The 26,963-nt window shown below is 34.4% G+C and overlaps 3 protein-coding genes across 5 annotated transcripts in view; 2 read left to right on the forward strand and 1 right to left on the reverse strand.

The window, feature by feature from the left end:
* Nucleotides 1-5,911: 5,911 nt before the first annotated feature.
* ndufs6 (NADH:ubiquinone oxidoreductase subunit S6) lies at nucleotides 5,912-8,579 on the reverse strand. Its single transcript, NM_001004651.1, is given in 4 exon segments — nucleotides 5,912-6,069; nucleotides 6,553-6,675; nucleotides 6,767-6,820; nucleotides 8,416-8,579. Coding segments are annotated over 4 exon segments (390 nt in total). The 5' UTR covers nucleotides 8,560-8,579; the 3' UTR covers nucleotides 5,912-6,000.
* Nucleotides 8,580-8,824: 245 nt separating this feature from the next.
* On the forward strand, nucleotides 8,825-13,408 carry mrpl36 (mitochondrial ribosomal protein L36). Its single transcript, NM_001099257.1, is given in 2 exon segments — nucleotides 8,825-8,942; nucleotides 12,908-13,408. A coding segment is annotated over 1 exon segment (351 nt). The 5' UTR covers nucleotides 8,825-8,942; nucleotides 12,908-12,922; the 3' UTR covers nucleotides 13,274-13,408.
* A 2,723-nt stretch (nucleotides 13,409-16,131) lies between these two features.
* The window catches only part of lpcat1 (lysophosphatidylcholine acyltransferase 1), a 42,791-nt gene continuing 31,959 nt past the window's right edge, over nucleotides 16,132-26,963 (forward strand). The window contains exons 1-3 of one of the 3 annotated variants that reach the window (XM_009294214.4): nucleotides 16,132-16,205; nucleotides 16,292-16,431; nucleotides 16,987-17,065. Coding sequence is in view for 2 of the 3 variants with exons in the window: in XM_005170036.5 (XP_005170093.1) it covers nucleotides 16,312-16,431 (120 nt within the window). In the remaining variant the exon portion in view is untranslated. 3 annotated transcript variants of the gene reach the window in all.

The following is a 26,963-nucleotide window of genomic DNA, read 5'->3' on the forward strand; positions in this document are numbered from 1 at the left end:
AGTTTGTAATTTAGTCAAATGTTTACAAATACAAGCGCAGCCGTCTAAAGCTCATTTGTGGTGAATGATGTCAGAATTTACCGGTATTTTGGAATGGATGTGTGAATGCTCTTTTCCGGAAAATTTCCGTAACGTCCTCGCCTGTGTGAACAGCGCTTTTTTCAATATACCGGTAAAGTCGTTCCGGAAATTTTCCAGAAATTTACCGGTATAACTGTGTGAAAGGGGCTAATGACATTCACAGAGTTGTTGTGAAGCCACTTCATTGATATTTTAATTGTGTGCTTTGGGTCATTGTCCTGCTGGAAAATGAACCGTCAACCCCGGCAAAAGCACTCTGAAGCAGGTTTATATTCAGAATGTCTCTGTACATTGCTGCATTCATCTTTCCCTCTATCCTGACTAGTCTTCCAGTTCCTGCTGCTGAAAAACATCCCTACCACCATGCTTCGCTGTAGGGATGATATTAGCCTGGTGATGAGTGTTGGCTGGTTTTCTCCAAACTTAATTCACCCCAAAGAGTTCAATTGTAGTCTCATCAGACCAGATAATTTAGTTTATTATGGTCTGAGAGTCCTTCAGATACCTTTTGGTGATTTCCAGGTGGGGAATGGCTTTCATCTGGCCACTCTACCATACAGGCCTGATTGGTGGATTGCTGCACAGATGGTTGTCTTTCTGTAAGGTTCTCCTCTCTCCAGAGAAGAACACTGGATCTCAGACAGAGTGCCCATCAGTTTATTGATCACTTCCCTGACTAAAGCTCTTTTCCCTCGATCACTCAGCTTAGATGGCCGGCCAGCTCTAGGAATAATCCTGGTGTTTCCAAACATCTTCTACTTATGGATGATGGAGGCCACTGTGCTCAATGGAAATTTCAGAGCAGCAGAAATTTTTCTGTAACCTTCCCCAGCCTTGTGCCTCGAGACAATCCTGTCTTGGAGGTCTACAGATAATGCCTTTGTCTTCATGATTGGTTTGTGCTTTGACATGCACTGTCAACCCTGGGACCTTATATAGCCAGGTGTATACCTTTTCAAATCATGTCCAATTAACCAACTGAATTTATCACAGGTGAACTTCAATTAAGCTGCTGAAACATCTCAAGAATGATCAGTGGAAACAAAAGATACTCGAGCTTCACGGCTGTGAATACTGATGTACATATGATTTTTCAGCTTTTTCAATTTTATAAATTAGCAACAATTTAAAAAATATATTTTTTCATATTGTCATTATGGGCTATTGTGTGTAGAATTCTGAGGAAATAAATTAATTGAATCCATTTTGGAATAGAACTGTAACAAAAATACTTTCCAGAAGTACTGTAACATAAATATGACATCATTTTCTGTGCTGTCATGATGTGAAATACCAGCATCAATTATGACACTTCATTGTCACTTGCAAATCCACTCCTATGAGCTCATTGAATAGTAAAATCCATCATATGCACACTTAAAGGCACAATATATGAACTTTTTGTTCTTTAATAAAATATTCATACAAAAGCAACACTATAACAATTATATAGTTTATATTATCCCAAATGTTTTGGAGAATGTTCAAATTCAGAGAAATAAGCAATTTTAACAAGTGAATATGTCCTGTTGCCATGCTAATGACATCAAAGCCTAAATTTCCAGAGAAACACCGGTTTATTAGTCTGAGCAGCATTATAACAGAACTTTAAAATGTAGTAAAACCACTGCTTCTTCCATATATGATCACTACTGGAAGATTGTGGCATAATAAAAACTTGGCTGCTTCTATGCCATGTCACACTCGTCTATCATCAGCAATCACTTCTGTGATCTTGTCTCGTTTTGACAGTTTCTCTGCTTCAAACTACCATTATAACTTTTGAATACTTTAGCTCAGTGGTTCTCAAACTGTGGTACGCGTACCACTAGTGGTACGCGGGCTTCCTCCTAGTGGTACGCGGAGGAATCGCCAAATAATTAAATAAACAATTAACATTTTTAATCCTTTGATGTGAACTATATTATCGATGTGATCAGCTTTGGCATTTTTGTGAAGCGTACGATCACAGCGCTGTGCTTAGAATGTTTATTTTAGTACAATTTGTCATAAGCTGCTGAAAATCAGTTTCCGAATTGATTCTGAAGCGTGATTTGACTGACATGAAAACTGGCCAATCACAGTCGACCTTTTTTTTTGTGTGTTTTTGCGTGAAACGTAAGGGCGGGACAAAGGCTTTCTGAGTCGCAGAGACAGAAAAAACAACTTAAAAACAAATGTTTTGTTGGAATAATGCTTCTCGGATGTTTTCACTATCGAGATGTCTTGCAGAGTGATTAAACCGCGGACATATTTCCTGCCTATTTGATGATCTACATACACGTTTCGCTCTCCAACAGCGAGTCGACTCGCCTCTGACCTGTCACTCCTCTATACTGTCTGAATGGCGGCGCGGGAATAGAGGTATTGCGCAATTACTCATTTCTGGAAATGTGGCGAGTGCTTTATTTTAACACGAGAGAGCGCATTCATGTACGCAAATCACTAAAACAGATATGCGAGCTCTTAAATAAGCTTTTTTTCAAATGAACTGCAAGTCCTGTCATGATCGCCTGTGTGCTCAGATTGAACACAATCGCGATCTGTTCACTATTAAAGTAGACAATATTTGTCTTTGTTACTTGACTAAATTTAGTCAAAAGTATTCAAAGTTATCAAGTATTTAGAATTAGATTGATGCATGGTCGATGACAATGCTAATGGTCTTCTTATTTGTCTGTATTGTAAAGTGAAACTTACTTTTAGCAAAGGTGGAACTTTTTTTATTTCTTTACGACAAAATAATTATGCTGGAAATGTTTCTGGATGAGGTATTTGTGTGATTTATACATTTAGCTGTATTCTGATCTGTCTTAAAGCATTACAGGTCAAAGCAATCCCTTGTTGCTAATTGTTTATTTAAAAATAACAATAAGGCTCTTAAAGCACTGCTTTGATAAATTTATTGTTGTCATATTTCAAATACCTCAAGTAAAATAAAGTCATTTGTTTTATTTTTTACTGAAAGTGTACTTGTGTTTTTTGTAAAGTTTGTATTTAAGTTTAAGATCAAGTGTAAAATAAAATCTACATGTGATGTACAGCTATTTAAGAAACAAATTTGCCATATTGTAAAGAAAAATAGTGTAAAATATGTAAATAAAAGGCTAAATTTAAATCTTTTCATCATATACTAAATAAACCTTTCAAAGGTTGAAAATATTGTTTTAAAAATGGGCAAAAAGTGTCTCTATGGCCTTAAAGATTATTTGGTAGTTTTACCAGTGCTATTGAAAAATATTAATTGTCATGAAAGGAAAAATTGACTATACTTTCTTTGTTTGTGCAAATTCCTTTACATATAGCTTTGGGATTTAAGCAATTAAACCATTCAATCAGGTTTACACTTAAAAGTGATTTCATAATGAAAATCTGATTTTGTTTTTTTCAAAAGTAACCAACTAGTACTTATTAAAAGAGTACTTTGTACTTTTACCTAATATTAGTTGTATTTCCTAAAATGTGTGTTATTTTAGCAGTGTAATAGTATTTTTACTTGAGTACAAAAATTTTTTTATAAGCATTTAGTGCAGGTTTATTATATTATTAATATATGATTAATAATAATAATAATAATAATTGTTTTTATTTGTATCAATTCCTATGCAATATTTTATAGGTTACTGAGAATACATTTCAATACATCTTCAATACATACATCTTCAATACATAGCATGTCAGTCTTAAAAATAAAAAAATAGCTGCTGGAAAAAGTGCTTAAAATTTCTTGATTTTCATTAGGCTGTGCCTGTATGAACCCTGTCATATGAACATTTAACATATATTTCAAGATTTGTCTGAAAGTGTATGAATATGCCATTTAGCCTATATTTATGAGGTCCAAGCAACATTTCCAGCTTTTGATGAATAGGCTCCTATGAATACTTTAGATTTAAATACAGCAGTTTTCCTTTTACTTTATCTATCTATCTATCTATCTATCTATCTATCTATCTATCTATCTATCTATCTATCTATCTATCTATCTATCTATCTATCTATCTATATATATATATATATATATATATATATATTTTTTTTTTTTTTTTTTTACCTGCAAACAGTTAATGTTCAGACTATTTAAAATGTTTAAAGTGACTGACAATTATACATATTCTTAATAATAGGAATTAATCTGCCTCGTTTTCAAACTCTGCACAGCTGTAGCTGCTTAATTAGGCCTACGGCGCAATTTTTTAAATACTGGTCATTATGGTGGTACTTGGAGAGACAATTTTTTTCTAAGGTGGTACTTGGTGAAAAAAGTTTGAGAACCACTGCTTTAGCTCATGCCTTAACATGATTTCTGCAGGTGTCCCGTAGCATGCAATGAACATTACAACTTTCATGATTCTACAGGCAACACAGTGGAACAGTAAGTAGTGCTGTCGCCGCAGCAAGAAGGTCGCTGGGTCAGTTGACGTTTCTGTGTGGAGTTTGCATGTTGCGTTCTCGTGGGTTTCCTCAAGGTGCTCTGGTTTCCCCCCACAGTCCAAAGACATGCGGTACAGGTGAATTGGGTGGGCTAAATTGAGCGTGAATGAGTGTGAATGGATGTTTCCCAGAGATGGGTTGCAGCATATGCTGGGTAAGCAGGCGGTTCATTCCACTGTGGTGACCCCAGATTAATAAAGGGACTAAGCCGAAAAGAAAATGAATGATTCTACAGTCATTATGCCGTCATCAAGCTATGACTTTGTTTTGAATATGCGCCCTCTAGCGGCAAATATTGCATACTACGCCTTTAAGAATCTCGGTGGTACTTTTCGTGTACTATTTAATGAGCACTATAAATTTGCACACACTATTGTCACGTATTGTTTTCACCTGCTACTGTATGTAGTATTGAAGTATGTGATTCCAGGGCAGTCTGTCAACTGCTATGATACCTCTTCAAACGATGTGCATTTGTACTTTTTACATACTAATATCAATATGTTTGTACCTTGATATCTATTAGTACCAATAAAGTGACAACGCTTGTACCTTTATGTCTGAGATTGTATTACTGCATAAGGTTCTTCTGATTGTTTTTAAGAACTGTTTACTGTAAATTACCCACGATTTTTGTTTTTGATTCTCTGTAAAAAAAACTATTTAATTTTGTTAATAAGATCCCCCAAAAATGTCTTTAAAAACGAAATGCTGATGCTACAGTCCACTTAAATTCTGCTGTTTCGCTGACCATTTTGAAAAGTCCACGTGCGCCCTCTGTCTGTGAATGCTGGAATATGGAATAATCCATGCGTGTATTTTATCACTTAGTGATCCCCAAATATGACCAACCTCATCCAGACTTTTGGTTTATATTGTATATATTTATATATAAAAATATTAAATGGCCTTAGCTACAAGTACTTATTGTGTTAATAATGTATTATATAACACTTGTACAATGTAATAACATGTACATACATAATCAGTGATTTGTACCAAATTATCAATTTAAATGCAAGTACAAGGCCACTTAATATAAAGTGGGACTGATTCAATAATGCTATTTTAATATTAAGTATTTCTTAACTGATTTGTTTTTACATCAAACTTTATTTTAATTAAAACATATGTATTTTTAAATACTTTAGACAGTTTTAAATTGCTTTTTAATTGAAATACTTTTAAAATCCCTTAATTTACCTAATTTATGTTTCTTCTGAATGCTTATGCTTGCATATTATTAAATGTGTCTGCATTTTTTCCCACATATTTTGATATATTCTTCTACATACTTTCCACAGACCCCCTATATAACACTATACTTTGTGGTTCCCGGCCTACATAATTTCCCTAGGAAATAAAGAAATAAAATGAAAACACTGCAGATGTTGTGTTTATATTATAGTAATATTTATTGTACAGAGAAAAGTTTTAGATCCTCAAAGTTGAATAATATATGGCCCAAACAAACAAAATGGTTCTTCAGTGATGATGCGTCTGCTTAAACTGCAACCCACAGTATCCACATGTGCCAACTCTGGTGTCCTTGTCCTGTAAAAAGGTTACATGTTTATAAATTGTTTTATAAATGTTACATGAAACATAAAGAGACTCTTTTAAATGGGGCATTTAAACAACACCATATTCAACTAAAAACAGAAAACTGCGAGTGGCCTCATGGCAATTCATTTACATGACAATGGTGTTTTAAAGCGTCTGCTAAATGACTATATGTAAATGTAGAGGCTTGAAAATGTTAACCTTCAAATACAGCTTTTAACTTGAAAGTTTTTGAAAATAATGCTTTTTTCATCTTTGTTTAAATGACAAATGTGTGCTTATGATAAAATGTTACAGGATTTGCATGTTTTATGTGTTTAATCTACAGACATTTTTAAACCATTCAAATTGAGTAAATAGTAATCACTGTATATACACAAAAAATTTGCATATTACTTAATAACGTGATCCTGGCCTCTACATATTTATTTTAATCAAATTTAGAAACTGTTCTTATATGAAATACTTGTTTACCAAATTGATGTAAACTTTGGGGTGGCCGAGAGCCCCTCCGCCTCCATCACAGGACACCACCCTGGACTCTACATGTGAGACTGGTTCTTCTGCAACCAGGTTGATTGCAAAGTTCTCATTCACCTGCAGCATTAAAGATAACAATATAACAAACAATAAGAAAATCTATATATATATATGCTATCTTTGTGCAGCACTGAATAGTTCCCTTTACCTCTTTATGTCTGCCAACAAATCTAGCACGTCTCACATCATTTTCATCATAGACCTGCAATAAAAACAAATAGTAAATAGGAAAAAATATTAAGTTTTTCTTATAAAGTAAATCTGATGTCGGATCTGCTTAACATTTTGTAAAAGTAATATTGTTGATTAATGTCTATTAAGTTATTTAAAGTTTACCATGCAATACATAGTTTTAGGTACATTTTACTCTCTTTGAATGATTTTTCCCCTTAATATACACTGAGGTGAAGTGTATACTGAAGAGTAAATTTGGTTACTATCTATATTACACGATATTATGTACACAAGGGAAGTAATAAAGGTTTTTATGAATTGTATTGCTTTGACATTTTCTTAAAAAACATTATAAACAAAAAATTCCAAGCAAAATATATTTATGTTTTTGAACTTTAAACTATTTAAACCATAATTTCTACAACCTTTGATTCGGTAGCTACTAGAGTTGATTTTTTCGTAGTTGTATTTACTCTATTTAGTGAGTTTTATCATTAGGTTGCAACTAAATGCACAAAATACAAAATAACTGCTATAAATCGAATGGAAAAAAAATAGATCAAATACAAAAAAATGTAATTGAATACAAAAAAGGTTACAAATAAATCAAATGCAAAAATCGAATTAAATACAAAAAAACTGCTATAAATAAATTGAATACAAAAAATCTAATTGAATAGAAAAAACCTGCAACAAATAATCGAATACAATAATGGAATTAAATACAAAAAATGCTACAAATAAAACTAATACAAAAAATCTAATTGAATATAAAAAACCGCTACAAATGTTCGAATACAAAAATGTAATTGAATACAAAATCTTCTACAATTAAATCAAATTAAATACAAAAAAACTGCTACAAATAAATTGTATACAAAAAACTGCTACAAGTAAAACGAATACAAAAACTGAATTGAAAACAAAAAACTGCTACAAACAAATCGAATACAAAAAAATCGAATTGAATACAAAAAAACTGGTACCAAAAAATCAAATACAAAAAAAGGCGATAAATAAAACAAGTACAAAAAACTGCTAACAATTAAATGTATGCAGTTAAGTAGAATTGTTTTGTAAAATAACGTTGTTGATCAATTTCTACTTGAATTAAAGTTTACTGTGCAATATCTAGCTTTAAGTACATTTTACTCTCTTTGAACGATTTTTTTCTCTCAATATAGCACCAACTAAAGTGAAGTGTATACTGAAGAGTAAATTTGGTTACTATCTATATTACACTATATTATCTACACAAGAGAATAAAGGTTTTTATTAATTGTATTACTTTGACATTTTCTTAAAAAAACACTATGAACAAACAATTCCAAGCAAAAAATATTTTTGTATTTGAACTTTAAATTATTTTAACTGTAATTTTTACAACCTTTAACTGGGTAGCAACTTGAATTGATTTTTTTCTGGTTGTATTTTACTCCATTTAATCAGTTTTATCAGTACAATGCAGTCTTTTACCATTAAGTTGCCACTAAATGCACAAAATATCAGCTATTAATGCTTACTCTATAGTCTATTACGCCAGATATAAGCCTCAGTTCTCACAACAAATGCTAACAGTAATAAACAGACGTGCTGCACAGTGTCCTTTAGATCCAGCCTCACCTGTCCCGTGTGGGTAATTATTTCTCCATGGTTAGAAACCGGAACACTGTACTGCTGAACTGGAACTGCTGATAATCTCAAACAGTTGAGCAAAACCTTCGTATTTTTACCGAAGGACAAGATCCTTGGAAGGATGGCTGCCATGTTTGCCTGTGATCATTACCCAGCAGCCTTTGCTTTGCTCTTCATAACTCTCTGCTGACCCCTGTTGGTCGGCAACAAATTCATTATTTTATAATTCTTTGAATTGTTCGTATAAACGAGTTCCTTTAGAGTATATTATGCGCCTGTACTTAGCAGATCCATTGGGTATTTTATATATCCAAACAAATCTTTACATACACAGGTTTGAGGGAAGATTTCGGAGAGTATAATGCGCATGCGTGCGGTATGACTTTCCCACAAAGTCATTGCGTCACAGGAACTGGATGGGTTTTCTTGCGTCTGAAAAGCATGCTACCCTCGCACTGATGTATCTTGGATAAAAACGCTTAAATACACGCGTTTCTATCTGCATATTCAGACAGGTATGCATTAAATATATTTAATTGTTGAAAATATTACTGCAACTTCTTGAATTGAACACGTTCACGTGTTTTAGAACAGTGTTTGGCCTGCAAAGCTAGTCAGCGGCCCACAACGTGAGACTTTTTCCAAAAAAAAAAATCATGCTAATTGTCTTGTTAGCAACGAAGACTTGGACGTTTTTGTATTTGTGAATAAGATTAGAACATTTATTTTGGAATGCTCTGAATACTAGCTGACAGTTATGGGAGAAAACATTTACATGCCAACTTAGCTTTTAAAGGGTCAAGTAAATATTAAGTCAAAAACAATTTTTACAAAAATTAAAAATTGACATTGACATCTCTTGCTTTTTCTGTGAAAGCTATAGACATGTTGTTTTGGGGTTTTATATTAAAGGAAGCAATTCCTTTATTCAAACTTTTTGCATAAACTTTATTTTAATTATTGGAAAGTTTTTTTTCTATACACAATTGCAAATATACTCATTGTAAGCCTATTTTTTATTTTTTTAAACGAGAACTAGCTCTTTATTTATAAACCATCACAGACTCTCGCAACAAGAAAGCTATTAAAACTTTATAAAATATGTGTTTTATTTGATATTCTGCAATAGTTAGTTTTATCCTTGTCATGTGCCCTTAATATTTCTTTTTTTCTTTCTCTCGTTGTCTTTATTTAGTTTTACCTATATTTGTTTTAATTTTGTTACATTCCACTTATTTCAAAAAGTAATATTCCTATTGATTGTACCATACTACTTTCAGTTTTGTATCTGTATTTGTTGTAATGTACTGTTATTATTGCAATAAAATAAATAAATAAATAAAAATAAATAAATATTAAGTCAATGTCAAAGAAGTATATATTATTATGTAATATGAAACATTACTACTATATATATATATATATATATATATATATATATATATATATATATATATATATATATATATATATATATTTTTTTTTTTTTTTTTTTTTTTTTGTGTGTTTGGGACAATAATCATGATGAGATTCAAAGACTTTAAACTGTGCAGCCATTTACCAAGGTAACGCTTCATAATTTTAACGTTACTACATGTCTGAGCATTTATGCTGTTTCATTTTTTTCATTAATATACATGTTAATCTGAGTGTCAATAGTGCAATACTTACATCTTCCCTCACAAGATGCACATTTTCTGGAAGGCACATAATATGTAGGAATGAATTAGTTTCTACATTTTTGGTTAAGCAAGTATTTTACAGTACTTAAAAACTACTCAAAAATGTCTTTGTCAATGTTTTTAAATTATTGTATTTAATATAGCAAAGTCACACAGGAACCAATTTCACATCTGTTACATCCATAACAGAGAGGTGCCTATCTATAACGAAACTTAATAATAAATGCAAAAATGTCAAATAAAATCAGATCTATAATGTTTGTTCGATATAGAGCAACTTTTATCCTTTTGAGTAGCTTTATTTATTTTGGGTTGTGCAGTTTAATTCACAGAATTTCTACAGAGTATGTTGTAAACTGTAAACTCCAGACTTTTTTTGGCACATGATTCATAACGCATGTTTACTTTCCTCATTAATAATACAAAAATGTTTACAGATTGATCCCATAACTCTGTGGTTAGTTGTTTGGGAAAATATAAACAGATGTTTCAATATAATAACATATACTTTCTCCGTAATTTAAGTTTTAAATTTTAACTGCAAATGTCACCCCATAACGCTGGAATTGCTCATTTAGTGTCTTATTGAAATACAAATAACTTCTTGGGTGGTCTGACGGTGTCCAACCAACAAGAAATCTTCCCTTTTGGAGGAACTTTGCCTTTCAAAAAAAAGTTCACCCAAGAATCAGAATTTTCTCAAAGGGAAGGGTTTGCATAAAAATGGGAGTTTCATTACGTACGCAACAACTTATTTGCACGCCAGCAACAGAAACACCGATTCAGGGGAGACAGACAGTGATTCGGAGAGCAGTGATACAGTGGATCTGATTAGGGCTGCACGATTCTGGAAAAAATGTGAATCACAAATTTAGTTTTTTGCTTAAAATCAAGATCACAATCTTTCTCATGATTCTGTAATTGTGAAATAAAGGTTAATATGATTAGCCTATTATTATTGTTAATTCTGAAACATATTGTAAACAACAATAATAACAGGCCTATGTGTAGATCTACTGTTGCTTAAAATGGTATAGTTTGTATTATGGTGGACTTAAACAGACTTTCAATATGTCCTGTTTGTTAATTTACAGTAAAATTATGACATCAGAATACAACTATTCATAACTATAAACTTGAATTATTATGTTTGAGACATGTGCTTGTCATCTGTCATTGACAACATTATTAGACCATTATATTTCCATTATATATATATATAGACTAGGGTTGTTATACTGACACAGTAAACATTTATTTTCATGCACAATTCTTTGTGTTGGCTATGAAAGAAAAAATGTATCAAATGCTTGTCGTAATCATAACTCTAAAATGCGATATGATCATTTAAATGATGTGCGCACAGGTTTCACTTTCACTTCCTAGAGCGTCTCATAGCTGCTGTCACTGTGAGAAAAAAAAAACACACGTGTAAATCAAACCTCCCGCACGGCCCTCAAACGATCGCTCTGTGCAACAAACTGAACGTTATTTACAACTTCATTACATGTTATTCACAGTATATGCAGGTTGTGTTCACAAGTAAGCGTCATTTGCGTGCACGTGCGCGTTCTCAGCAGTAAATAAACAGTGCGTCAACTCGTGTGCGATTTTTCGCGAGCGTGAATACATTATTACATGAAGACAGAAATGACATTTTGGGGTGAATTATACTTTGTAAATACAGTATGTGACACTATTAACACCATTTGAAGGTGTCCATGTTGCTGTGAAGACCTCTACAGCCGCCTTTTCTTCTCTCCTGACCTTGAAAATATAATTGGCTGAATCGTAGAAAAAGCGGAATTGATCGCGTGTAGGGTCGAATCAAGATTGTTATCTTTTTTCGATTAATCGTGCAGTTCTAGATCTAATAACTTTTCATCTGAATACACATAAAAACATTAATCATGCTCTTACCAAATTCTTAGAGAAAGACAATCAACACGAACTGGTGGCAAATCTGGATTTCACCTTTCCCCTTATAAAACAAACTAACCTCGCGTGTTAGCAGGGGAACACATGCTTGCGTTGCAGAGAAATGGAAACAACACTTTGGTTTTGGCACACTTTGAGACGGAACACTGATGATCCAAGTTTCTGAACTTGTTTTTCATCCATCAAATTTAATTGTGCTTGTAACATCATTTGGACCATGCTTCTCTGAACTCCGTAACAGCTAAAAAGTGACGAAGCTATCTCATCCATATTAATGAAGTTTCATCTCATTCATAATAGAGCATGCTGATTGGTTCAAATCAACTCTTCCACATGAATAATACACAGACATGCTGAAAACATGATTTCACTTTGTACTGGCCAGTGCTGATGGCTAATCACAACGCTGGAATTTACACAATGATCTAAGCGTCATGATGTAGCTTCAAAATTTATTTTCAAACCGGAAGAATAAATTTTCTTAAAAAAAAAAAAAAAAAGCAAAAGCATGTGTTTCCTAATAACATGTGTAATAATAGTGTTTTTAGCAATGTGGCACATATATGTGACTGTCAACATCTTAAAAATGTTTTAGTGTTTCGTGACTCTTTAAAGAGTGTTCAAACTATTGAATTTCACACTAGCAGAAAACATAAACACAATGCAAGTTAATGGCTACCTGTTTCCAACATCCATTAACATTCTTTAAAATATCTTCTCAGTAAAAAGAATCTTAAAAATGTTTATAACAAGAGAGTAAATGATGATGACATTTTTATTCTTGTATGAACTATTCCATCAAGTTACAAAAAATGGGTCAATTTATTTTTTGATGTAATTAATGTTGTTGTTTTTCTCAGCCAGGTGTTGACATCATGTTGCTCCGCAGTCTTGTTGGTTCCCTGACTCGTCAGTGGTCCCAATTTGCCAGATGTGCAGCTTCCCTCTCCTTACCTGCAGTAGGAGCACAGAGATGCCTGTCCACCATCACAGCTGCAGCAGTGCCGTTTAGAGCAGTGGTCAACCCGATGTTCAAGCCACACACAGCATTCCTCTCACCGCTGCTTGGACGATGCCAGCAGCTTCTGTGTGTTCAACCATCTGCTGGCATGAAGACTAAAAGCGCTCTTAAAAAACGCTGTAACGAATGCTTTTTTGTCCGCCGCCGTGGAAGACTGTTTGTTTTTTGCAAGGCCCATCCCAGACACAAGCAGCGGCAGGGCTGAATTAACTCAGACCTTAAGTGTGTGTGTATAATTGTTTAATTGCCATTGGCTGCTTCACAAATGAAGAATCACTTAAATGGTGTATTGAGCATATGGAGATCATAAAGTTTCTAATAAATATTGACAGGCTGAAAAGATGTTCTAATGATTTTGGAGTTATTCACATTTCATATATGTTCAATAGGAGAGCAGTTAAAGAGATGGAGTGTAACATTTGGCTTTTTAAATACAACTGCTTGATTTTTGCAACTGCTTGACATGTCTGTTTATAGATGTGACACTACATTGCAGTTTAGATCTAAAATAGAACCACTTTGGACACTTAAAATTAAAACATAAAATTACACATTTTGGAGGATGAAGGATTCATGATGTTACTCAAATAAGTCAAACAAAAAAGCAAAACAAACTAACAAATTACATGCTGCCTTTTCTAGCCTTATTTACATTAAAATATTATTGTAAAATAATATATATTCTTAAACTGGAATTTCTGGATGGTTTTTGTGCATTTTGAGTCTTTTTTTTTTTTTTACTTACATTTGTTAAATTGCAGTTTGGTTTGCATTGATTTTAGTTTGCCGTCTTTCGGATAAAATGTTAAACTTAGGTCCTAACTCTCTGTGGTCATTAAAAATCCCATGGGACTTCTCGTAAAGAGTCGGGATGTGGCCGATGTCCTGGCCAAATTTCCCTCCATTGGCCACATGGCCTCCCAATCATCCTCATCCACTGAATTGACTAACTTCTCCACTAATAGCTGGTATGTGGTGGGCGCACTGGCGCCGTTATCCTGTGGCAGTTGTCGCATCATCCAAGAGGATGCTGCACACTGGTGGTGGAGTGGAGAGACCCCCCCTTATGACTGTAAAGCGCTATGAGTGTATGGCCATACATGATAAATGCACTGTGTAAATACATATTGCATTACATTGATGGTTAAAATACAAATTTATTTATTTTTTTTATCAACATCTAAGAAGTCAGTTTCTGACTAATTGATTTCAAATCTATTTTTAAGCACACATTTGTAAATGTGTCAGGTTTAAGGAGCATTTGTGAATTAAATGGCAAAGAACTTAACGCAATTTTTTTTTAATTGAATAGAAATGCCAATGTTTTGAGGCCCAAAAAGCAAACAATAAAAAAAAATCTTTCAAATCTTCTTGCAAATGAATTTATTATGTGTTATCGCAGTTACATGCTGCTAGTTAAATTTAACAAAGTTCCATTGCTCAGCATTATGGAGTACATCCCATTTTGTACAGGGAATATACGCAATGCATCTTGGGTGCATTTTAACAAAACAGGGTTATTAACAAATTTATTAAAATAATATTTGTCACCAAACATATGAAAATTAAAAGATAGTACAATTAAATTCAAGCAAAACACTACGAAAAAAATACAACATACACCTAACTATTTTTTTGATTGTTTGCTACTCTTGAGTTTTCCTTCTTTTAAATTTTTTCAATAACAAATTTGGGTGTGGTAGTTTTTGGACTGTTATTGTAAGCTATTTTGTTTATCAGCTCCAGATTTGGCTTCAGTACTGACTAATCTAATGTATGTGCACAAATATAATATTGTATAGCTTCCTGTTAAAATATGAATTTAAAAGAGATTTGTGAGGGGTGTACTTGAGCACTTCATAAACAGGTGGTGTTTAGAATATAATTAAATCTGAACTGCATTTAATGCTCACTGTCTTCTCAACTGTCTTTCATTACCAATATAATCAGCAACAGTTCATATAAGTGTGACCTAAACAATTAATTGTCTTCTGTTCTTCAGAAATATCGTACAGCTCTTGCATATAGTTTGATCTTCCTGCATCTTTAGATTTTTTTTACCTCTTTCCAAAAGTTCTAGTATGATTTTGACATCAGCACTTACTTAAAATATGTTAAAATAGTATTTTTAAAGCATGCATTTTTTAATCTATAATGAAATACATTTTTAAAGTAGCCTCCATAACTTTATTTCCCTGAGGTTTTGATTAGGCGTTGCTAAGTGTTGTATGTCGTTTGCACAGCAGAGGGCGATACTGCATCGCAGAGACTTTTCTAGACATAACTCCTGTTATGTTTTTCTTTAGTCTTTGCAATTAGTTTGTAATATAACGTCCACGTTTTAACTCATATTCTCAAAATTTCATATAAAGCACTCTAAACAAACAAATGAAACATGTTTGAACTTTAAATGATATATTCAAGAGGAGATAAAAAAGCTTATATAGATTCTGAGTTTCTTTTTTTTTGAGTTACAAATAAAGGTGTCCTGAGGAACAAAAAAAGTTGTTTTATATTTGATTGATGCCACAGAACCCCCCCACCCCCAAAAAACGCCTTTCATCTAATATTTCTTTATTGATCATTTTATATAATCTGAATCTAATTTTAGTAATGCACATAACCCTTTTCACTATAAAGAACTTAATAATTATTTTTATTCCATAGATGTTAAAGGTCCCTCATATGCAAACATCTATTCCAATAGCCTTTATTTTAAAGAGTGTGGTCTCTAGCACTGAACAGAGGAATGATCACGATTCTCGACACTCCTCAGCTGTGACCGTCTGTGGAAAGTTGTTATGCTTACAAGCTCCCAGCGGTTTAAGCACGTGCACTGTAAATGATTCTCCAGGCAATTGAGCGGGGATTGTTTTGAAAAACACTGACAGTTGTTTTTCATAAACCGTCAGTCAACAACCGTATAAATATATACAAAAACAGACGCGAGAAGACCAAATAAACTACAGATTTACGACTAAACGTCAGTATCAACAGAATGCTTTTGGGAAGACATCTCCGACTGTGATGTCAGGACTTGCGTTTATCACGCATGCGCAAAACGAAAACGCGCATGATGCTGTGAATGAACAGGAGAAGCCGAGCACCGGTGGCTTAAAAATCGACTAGAAGCGCGTGTAAGACCAGGAAGTTGTGTAGTATATAAACGGAACACTTTGTGGAAGCATTTTCTCGTGGACTTTATATATTTTTCTTTTTAAAGGTACATATTACTGCTCCAGCATGAGGTTCCCAAACAGAAAACTACACACGGCGGTGAACGGAGGAGACTCGGGCGTTTCTACTCACTTTAGAAACCCTTTCGTGCACGAGTTGCGGTTTACTACTCTTCAGAAACTCAAGGTAAAGTCAGTTCACTGCTTTTTAATATTGCAGTTAAACCACGACTGGGATTTTTCCTTTCCACACAATACATTTCGTGAAGAAAGTGTAATCGTACGTAAAAATCTACTATTTCCCGTTACATTGCGTTAAATGATGTTTTAGCTAACATTCAATCAACAGTCGTGCATCATCTGGCAACAATATGCATACTTTTGTAAAGTAAGCTAGTGTAGAAGCTACAGGTTAATGGCATTTAGATTACTATTAGCAGTTGCTTTTGTTTTTTTAGTGTTCCATCACTTCTACATGCACATTTTGATGTTGTTATTGTTTATTTAGGGAAATTTTTTTTTGGGGGGGGTAAAGATGACCTACTATTATCTTTAGACTGCGAGAGCATCTAATGATGTTTTTTTCTACATGGGGTGTGTCGCGTAATTCAAAGCGATATGAAAATCATGTGAGTGTCCCTTGTTTGAAAAAAACATTGCTTACGGGGTTTTCTGCTACTTAGTTTTATTTCAAAGTCTGTTCAAATGTATTCTGTAGTAGAGTAACCTGTTGTTTTTGCAGAGAACATTGAGTGGAGGCAGGTCATGATTGACAGTGCTGCCCACAGGCTAATATGGTCCAACACTAGATCTGAAACAAGGTCAGAAATCTTGAAAAACTAAACTGGGGTTACTAAGATCAAAAACTTATAATAAGGTAATACATAAATACTGATGCAGTTCTGTAGAAAAAAGGAGTAAAATCTATTATTAACTTGCACAATGCAGCCTATAAGATCATATAGTATTTTTTGTTTTTATTTCTGTGTCTTAATGGATCAAGTTATGTCCATAGGGCAATTTTTATTAATGATATTGTCATTTCACTTAATGAAAGAAGAAAAAAAAAAAACTTCCTAGCACTTTATTCCTCTGGTGCTTGTTCAAAAGAAACACTAACTAACTAACTAACTAACTAACTAACTAACTAACTAACTAACTAACTAACTAACTAACTAACTCAGGTAGAATTAGGTAAGCTAAACTGTCCATAGTTGCGTAAAACATAATTGATCAGTTGCTGCATAAAACATATGCTGGAGGAGTTGGTGGTTTATTCCGCTGTGGCGACCTCTGATTAATAAAGGGACTAACCCAAAAAGAAAATGAATGAATGAATGTATGAATGAATGAATGAATGAAATGTGAGGTAATTCTTATCATTTATTCATTCTTATCATCATCTTACCATTCTTATCTCAAATTATGTGCATATTTATTTTTTCTATTCAGCCTTCACTTTACTAGTAATTCATCTAGAAATTTCATATATTTAAATTCCTAAAATGTGTGTATGCATCACATTTAAAATCATCTAATTGTGGATTCACATTTGGACCAATACGTGAAAACAAAAAAAACAGGATGTGATGTCACATGATATGAGACCTGAAAAGGGCAATGTTGAAGCATACCTGTTTTTTTTGTCATCACAGGAGCTGCATTTCTTCTTACTGTTCAATATAGGGGCAGAGATACTGATTGTTTGTTCCATATCTTTATTTGTGTGCACCAGAGAAATGTTTTTTTTTTCTTTTTCTTTTTCTCTTCTTTTCAATGGTCCTATAGGTCCATATGTTCCCGTAGTCCACCATTAGAAGTATTCTTGTGTACAGTAAAGTTAGACACAGTATGTAATATGCATGCTCATCACGTTACAAATTAATTTGTATTTTTTTTGTGAAAAATACTTTTCAACATGACAGTTAAAAAAAAAAAACAGCATTCAAGTGTTTGCTTTTTCAGACCCCCCAAAATGCAATTATCAAATAAATGAACAGTCAAAATGCATAAAAAGCTTTCAGGTTGTAGTTAATATTGTATAAACACTCATGTTGTTTAAGGTTTTCTGCTTGAATGCAGTTCTTCACCCTGAGATATCACTCATGCTAGAAATGCCCTGCTCTCCCTGTTTAACTGTCATCTTGATAATCGCAGCCTTTCCTGTTGTTTGTGGCAAATGGAAAGCGAAGACATTATTTGCTCTCATACAGGAAATCCACCAGAGCCACTGATCTGATAATAGATCCACTTATCCTCACATTTCAGCAGGTAAAGAGACCCATCGAGAGGACCATATGGTCACATTTCGTAAATCGGACAATGTCCGATAGTTGTTTACCAGGAAATGGTCAAGTGTCTGTTCTCTTTTTGGTTCCATTAGCCTACTGCTGTTTTCTAAATTTAACATTCTTACACAACAGCAGTTTGAAGGATGCAAAGATGAGCTATGATGATTCACCCGATTTCCATATGCCTCACACTCAATGATAAATGGACTTTTGTGCTATCACACAAGTTTTTCTTAATGCACTCATGCCCGCAGGTTATGGTCTAAATGCTATGGAAATACTGTATTTATCACACATGAGTGCATTTGCCATATCAGAAATCTTTTGTTTACATTTGCAGTTTGGTTCTCTTGGCCTGGATCAAAAAAGCCAATAGTCATTGGTTCTGCACAGTATGGTACAGTTCGGCACGGCTCAGCTTGGCTCTCTTTGGTTTGGTTTTGATTAGCTTAGTCTGTATTTCCTATGTAGTTTGGACTGCTTAAAGTGGATTGGATTATCACTGTAGTTGCCCTGCCTAAAAACTATTGTTTAATTTTTTTTTAGGTTTAAATAGGGCTCTGCGATTATTGAAAAAAAAATTTTAATATCATTTGGTTTCGATAATTATTGAATATTTTTTAACAAATCATTTATGAATATTAGGATTTTTTTTATTTATTTAACCACTTTTTTTAATTTACCAACATTACTAAGGCAAATAGTTTTAAGTCATAGACAAAATATCTTATCTATATATAACAAAATAAACACAAGTATTAAAGAGACTCTTAAGCTTGATGAAATGTCTCTAAGTGTGTGCAACGGTAAAGTGTAATTGCTTAAAAACGAAAGCAAACTTTAAGATGTCAATAATAATGATACAGTAAACCAAAAATTTTGTAAACAAAACTAATTATGATAATAAAATCTGAGCTTTTTAGTGAAGGAACAAGCCATCATTATTCAAATACATATTGCAACATTACAAAATTTAAAGTTGAATGACTATATTACCTTTTATGCTAAAAGATCTTTCAGATGGGGAGCTAGTGGATGGGAAAAGCCACTTTGGCGACATTGTTGGATCCTTTTTATTTACAATCTCCTCACTGCTGCTATACAGCATTCGTTTTCTCATATGTTGTTATTCTACCCTGAAGTGAAAAGCGCAAACGTGGGGTTTCTTTCACCATTTTCAATGCACTTTTGCTCCCCTGGCGTCTCTTGTAACTAGGAGACCATCAGACATTTTCTCAGAGAATGACAAATGAACAAACCATTGCTGCAGCAATGATACATGATTGTGGAGGAAAGTAAAAGGCACTGCAGTGTTTGGATGCACTGTGTTTGTCTAAGGTAATTAGTCAGACGTCATTACTGAAAAGTGTATGTTCCATACAAAGTGTGAAGCAGTTTGGTTTATTCTATTTGCATGAATCATAGTGCGCTCATGGCATTCAGTAAAGTTTAGATGTTTTTCAACTAGGTAAACCTGGAAAATGCGTGTGTGTCATGTGTGCGCCGTTTGCATGTGCATGTCATGCAAGTCGCACACCTCCATTGTGAATGACAACTTACACCCTAAGCTTATTGACTTTGCTTCCAAGACATGTGCTTAGCAGCCGCTTTTTAATAAATATATGGCTTTTTAACCAAAACTTCATACAGAACTTTTATCATTATTGAATATGGTGTTATGTCATTTTCATCCACTTATCCGGGCCAGGTCACGGGACCAGCACTCTTAGGAGAAACTCCATACAGTATAACACTCTCCTCAGACACTTACTCCATCTCCTCTGGGGGGATCTTAAGGCATTCCCAGACCAGCCAAGAGATAGTGGCTTTTTCTCAATATGCGTTCTTCAGCGGTCTTGCATTTTAGTGTAACGTCATCATCAGCTGCGAAAGTTCAGTTCCAATACTCAAGACCGCAAGAAAAGAGTACGTGTGAAACTTCCCGGATGTGTTCTTGAAATGGAGGATGCACCGATGCAGACTTGAGCACCGATCCTGCTCTAGAAGTCTCAGATGTCATTGCGACTGGAGGTCGGAAGCGCAGCATTTTATTTAGATTTATTATTAAAGTTCAGAGATATAACTTATTTATCTCGGGAGTTTCCCGAAATGAAACGGTGTATATAAACATTACCATGGACATCTTAATAAAGGAATAAACACATTAAGGGTGTTTGTTTGCTGAAATTCGTATTAAAATCTGTTTTATTTGTATTGTGCAATGCATATTTATAATGATTTTAAGCACAGTACATATTTTGAAAAGGGGAAAAACAATAAATCATTAAATGAATGCTGTAATGTATAAATAATTTTCCATTTAAAACTTTTGAAGGTCATGTGATCATCTGGAAAAACGCAGCATCTCCTTTCTCAGAGGACACGTTTTCTGTTCTCGCGGTCTTCCGTTCGTTCTTCCGAAGTAACCTGGCAAAACCGGTCTCCACAAGAACACAAGTCCGTTCTCTGCGTTCTTGGAATTACTGTAAGAAACAGCCATAGACCCTCCAGCGTGTCTTGGGTCCTCCCCAAGGCCTCCTCCCGGTGGGACATGCCTGGAACACCTCCCTAGGTAGTTGTCCTAGAGGCATCCGAAACAGATGTCCGAGCCACCTCAGCTTACTTCTCTCGACGTGAAGGAGCAGCGGCTCTACTCCGAGCTCCTCCTGGGTGACAGAGCTCCTCAACCTGTTTATAAGGGTGCGCCCTGCCACCCTGCAAAGGAAACTCATTTCATCCGCTTGTATCCAACTCTAGATGTAAAAACTATTTGCTTGTGCAAACCTATTGATGATGGTAATGGCACTGGAAATGATTGTATTCTATATTCCTGGACTTATCTGTGATCAGCTGTGTGTACATAACATTTTGGAAATGATACAGCTTGCTTGGAAGTTCTAGTGGTACTAAAACAAATACCACGTTCTAGATACACAGCACAATGAAAATGCCCTTAAAAGTGAGCCATGCCATATCATGCAGTGTAAAAGTGCCTAATGGTACATTTAGTCCTGGTTCATCTAGTGTTTACACACCTGCAGAACAACCAAAGCAATGCTGTGTGCTGGACTGAACACACACATTGTATATGTGCACATTTGATGATGTTTATATTTTTAATCAACGTTTTGAGCACTCATAAAAATCAGCAATAAAATAATCCTTCATTTCCTTCATCTAATGCCTGTAATAAACCCAAATACACATTTGAGACCGTGGTGAGAAAAATAAAACACATGTATTTCCTTTTTATAGTCAGATCTTCTGACATCATGTCCTTTTTTCGAGATGCCTTTGTATTTATAGTTCAGTCTATCATACCAGAGTTTGTTTGGAAGCAGGATGAGACCCAGGTTTTCTGCTTCTTTTACAAAATTTCAAGTGGCAGAGCTCACATTTATCAATATGAAATGTACTGACAGAGCAGTCACACCAGTCACATCAAGCCAGAGCTGCCAAGTGTGAACACTCCCTTAAGATGTAGGTGCTACTTTCCATAGCCAGCTCTGGTTAATGAGAGGAAATGTCTTCAGACTTTCATTCTCATGAGCCCTGGGCATCAAAATGCTATTAGCCTTATTAACAGTCAAATGACAGGCTGAGGAGACTAATGAAGAACTCATGAGTTGGCTTGTAAATTCCTACCATTGAGCCAAATATTTGCATGAAAAGTGCATCATGGAAAAAAACACTTTTACTCACTCAGGTTTTGCTGGTCTTGATGGCATTGCCTCATGTACATGTCATGACAAGAGTCCCTGTTGTGCTTTTTACTGTTACATAACAGATCTCAGAATTCCTCACATTCTTTGTACTGTATCTGCTCTCCAGATGATGAGCTGTAACTTGAGTGTAGTCACGTCACAGATTGTAAACCTGACTGATAGTGGTCCGAAGGTAATGTGGAGCGAAGACATTCATTGTAGGGTTAAGGCTGTGAAGTGATCTCATTGAGAACTAGGGCTGCTGAATTGATATTGTAATGTGCGCATTCACAATAGTCACATAGCAAAGATATGCAATTTTAAGTCTGAGTTATAGTTGACCAGGAGCCACCGAATTGTATTTAATCACTGCGATTTATATGAAATTTTTAGGATTTATACAAAAAAAACATTCCTTTCTTGGACTTTTTTGTCTTGTTTGTAGTCCAAATATCTACATTTCAAAGAGCAAACAAGATACACCACTGACAGATCATTTCTTTAAAACACGCAAAGAAACCTCTTAATTGTGACTAAATTGTTCTGACAGTGAAAACAAAACAATATTTTTACTTGGTCAGATAATTTTTGATATTTGGACTTTGGACAAGACAAAAAATAAAGTAAGGAAAGCTTTTTTTTTTTTTGCATTGTGATTTATTCAATTTCTTTACTTGAATACTGTTAGACTCCCCAGAAAATCATCTAATAGTGCTATTCAAACTGTCTTCATATCGCATTATTTTTAGCAGAAAAATAAAGTCTCAATATCAGATTTTTCTAGTATGAAGCCCTAGTGAGGATTGTCCTCATTTGATGCTCAATAGCAAGAGTCATTTGCCTTGTAAACATGCATTATTGAGATAGCATTGAAATGAGGGCAAGTTTTAAACTGTAAGACTGCAAGCAATAGTTTCCTGATGTCTTCTTTCTATGCACTTTTTGATCTAGTTTGTTGGCTTACAAAGAAGGGTTAATCCTTTTATAGAGTGTCTGATCACAACAATGTGATTTAGAAAGTTCAGAACAAGTGTGCCGCAAGCCTACGTTTGAGTGAAGGTTTCGGCCGTTAGATCGCCCCCTGGGGGCTGGCTGCAGTACAAGTCATAAAGCCCGCCTCCTCCGTGTTAATGAAGGAGACTTGAGCCCAAATAAAAAAAAATATTACACTTGCAATAAAATGTCCCGAAAGATAGTTCTGGTCGATTAAGGCACTGGTTATTGTGCTGAAATAGGTGCAGATCTTCATTTTTGTAAACAGTTTGTTTTTAGCAGTAATTTAATGCTGGGCGTGTCATCGTGATTTACAGCTGTGATTGACAGTTTCTCAAAGCGCGGCGTTTGAGCTTCGGCAGGAGACTGAAGTAGACTGAAATGTTATTATTCGATTTCTGTGTTATTTTACCATGACAAAATGAGTTCAGCAGTAAACTATAGTTTCTGACATACATGATCCTGGTGGAACACTGTTTATTCGCTAAGTTCAGGGCTTTTTTCGGGCTTTATTAGTTTGCTGATACACGCCTAGCCACCCAGATAGCAAAACACAGTTCCGGCTAGATTCTCGCCTGCCGGAGACTTGTCTCTTAGAGCTCAGACTGACTAATGTTACCTCTGCTGGACCTACTCCGGATGCCTGGACTCACTGCCCGATTCCAGTCCGAGTCAATCGAGCCAGATGCGGCGGCCGAGCGAGCCGGTGCTGCCGCATGCCGGTTAACGTCATTACATCCATTTGTGTTGATATGACAGCAAACGCATGCTGAGAAGTTCGGGGGGCGTAGTTGATTTTACATAAAGCGTTTGATTGGAAGCTCGACTCTGCTCATTTTCGCGGCTCCTCCTCTGGCTCCATCAGACAATCCTTCTGCGCATGTCTGGCTCCAATTTCAGCAGTCTTTTGCGACAGTTTGTGCCCGTCAAGCAGGCGTTTTGCCCTCAAGGCGTTCAATGGGAAAAAGGGCTGTCGCGTCGTCCATATTTTTTACAGTCATTGGTTCAGAACCTACGTCATCAACTGCCAAATTCAAATCTGATTTTCCACAATGGCTCACTCACAGACATTGAAAGAGGCGTGCAGAGCTTATCATAAATCACTATCAGTGTTTTCCAACAAATAACATTTATTTATTTGTTTCTGACATGCATAGATATACTGGCAAAACATGATATTTATTGTTTGTAATATACACACTACTGTAAAAAAATGGTTTTGCTTCCTGTTTAAACAACTTATTTAAAATGAAGCTGAAACAACACCATTTTTTAGATTTATTTTGAGATAATGTAATGTTTTATTTTCAATTAACTTAAGCTTGTTAAGTTAATTTATTTGATTTGTGTCGAGACAACATGAATAAATTGTGTAACACCCTGAAATACAACACATAAAATACATACCATTTGTAACTAGACTGCCTCTTTTTCTCAGTTAAACACACTTTTACTTTGTTGTATTTTGGAAGACAATTATAAATTATGTTGTAAAATCAGCATAGATTAACATAAAGGCACCAATGACCAGTAATATCAAAGAAGGATCATTATTACTGTGTGTTCACACCGAAGGCAGCGAGAGTGTCAAAGTTTGCTCAGGCTGCCCTGGTGACAACGATGTCTGAATTCACTGTTCTACCCGAGAGAGAGTAAAAATTCACTATCATTGATCTCGTATTTAAAGGGGCCGTTGCAGCATATCCGCAAATCAGTTACATACCCACATAAAATACATGCTTTCTAGCATGAAAATGTTGCTCGACTTTTATCAAATTCATATAATTATATGAAAAAATCAAGTTGTTGTGTCATATATGCATCCATATGTATAAAAATGTTCTGAAGCAGCAATACTGTTTTGTACTGTTATTATAATTAGCATGAGTTTCCTTCTTTTTTTAAAAAAAGAATAAAAGTATATATAACATTAATGCACATCAACTGGCCAGTAACCTTTAATTAGTAATTTAAATAATTCTGGTTAACTTCCGCCTGCAATCGTATGCGATCTAACAACAACTTTCCACCGAACTGCGTCATTACTCCTTACCATAAAGTTGAATTGATTTGAACTCTCATCGATGCCCAGACCGGCAAAGACGCTCCATGCTGCTCCTCGCTGCCAGCTCCCTTTGAAAATTAATTACTTATGGCTACTTTGACGCTCTGGCCGTTTTGGTGTAAATGCACAGTTAAACTGTTTAAAAGACGAAATAAATGTTTTTCCACATGTGAGAATCAGAATATCAGATTTTTCACAATATTAGGACGTTTGGAGAAATATTTGCAGAAAATGAAAAACAAAATGAAGCATGATATGAACAAAATTCATTAGGGCTGCATTGTGTCACTTGGAAAAACCATGGAAACTTTAAAGCAAATGTATTCTGAATAAGTCAAAAAAGAAGAAAAAAAACTTGTCTGGGGAGTCAGCAGGAGTATTAGACAGTTTTGATGATAGTGGTGGAGTTGTTGATGATCCATGAACTTCTACAATCAGCCCATACTGACGCCTAAAGATCATCATTGCATAGTGTATGTTGCTCTTAACCTGGCATGCCTGTTGACTTAAATGTGGATAATCAGGTTTGAGCATACATTGTAGGTATTCAATATGCAATGTCTCAAAGGCAACATTACAAGAATGCACATCCGAATCTAAATTTTTTATTTTCGGTCCTGGCCTGTACCTTTCAAATTTCAAAAGCAGCATAGTGGTGTACTTTGGTATAATACAATCCTGTGCATTACGTTTCTGACAGTTGAGCTCAAAAGAAAAAAAAAATACATAGGATCACAATACACCACTTAGGTGTCATTTTGTGTGTAAATGTATGTTTTTAACCCAACATTTTCAAAATATAATTGCATTTCTAACAAGAAGTTAGTATAGTTATTTTCAGATATTGTCTTTATGACCAAAACTCTTTCTATTTTGTTGTACATTTATTAAATGGTTATGTCTGCAATCAGTTTTATGTTGTGTCTTCATACACAAACACTGCCTCCAGATTTATTCCCTGATAATCAGCTGCAGAGTTTTTAGATGCAGCAATTATGTAAAATTAGGGAACATTTTTAAAGTCAATTCTTTAGTTTAGCAGGGATTTGTTAAACTGAATAAAATGTCAGTAAATACATTTTATAATGTTAAAATGTTTCAAATGTTGTTCATTTGCACATCAAACACTAAATTAAAAGAAGAGGTTTATTCCTATTTTCTAATGTGATAATAACGTTTACAAGTTTCAATACTACTACTCTGTGTCAGTATGTTAAATTCTGTAAAGAAAGTCATAACATATTGCATTACACAGATTGTACACTAACACAAGGTGTGTCAACTTGGTTTATTTGGTCTTTTTCAGATCTGGTTCTTCCAGCTGTGTGAACAGTATTAGGATGTTTGCTAACAGTAAACAACTAAAAGTTAATTGATTACATCAAGTCATTAAAGGGAAAGTCTGTTCAAAAATAGAAATTTGCTGACAAGCTCAGAACTTTTTTTTCTTTTTCTGTAGAACTTAATATCTTTAGCAGAAACCACGGTCTTTGATTATTCATATAATTCAAGTTGATGGCTACTAGCAATTTGAGGGTTATTTAAAGGGAATAATGTTCTATATAATGTTCAGTTTTAAAATATGACTCATGGTGGCTATTAATCCAGATTTTTTTTTTTAATTAAATTGAATTTTATTTATCAAGTACCATGGTTTCAGCAAAAA

Source organism: Danio rerio, chromosome 19 (genome assembly GCF_049306965.1).
Source record: "Danio rerio strain Tuebingen ecotype United States chromosome 19, GRCz12tu, whole genome shotgun sequence".
In the NCBI taxonomy this organism is placed as follows: Eukaryota; Metazoa; Chordata; class Actinopteri; order Cypriniformes; family Danionidae; genus Danio; species Danio rerio.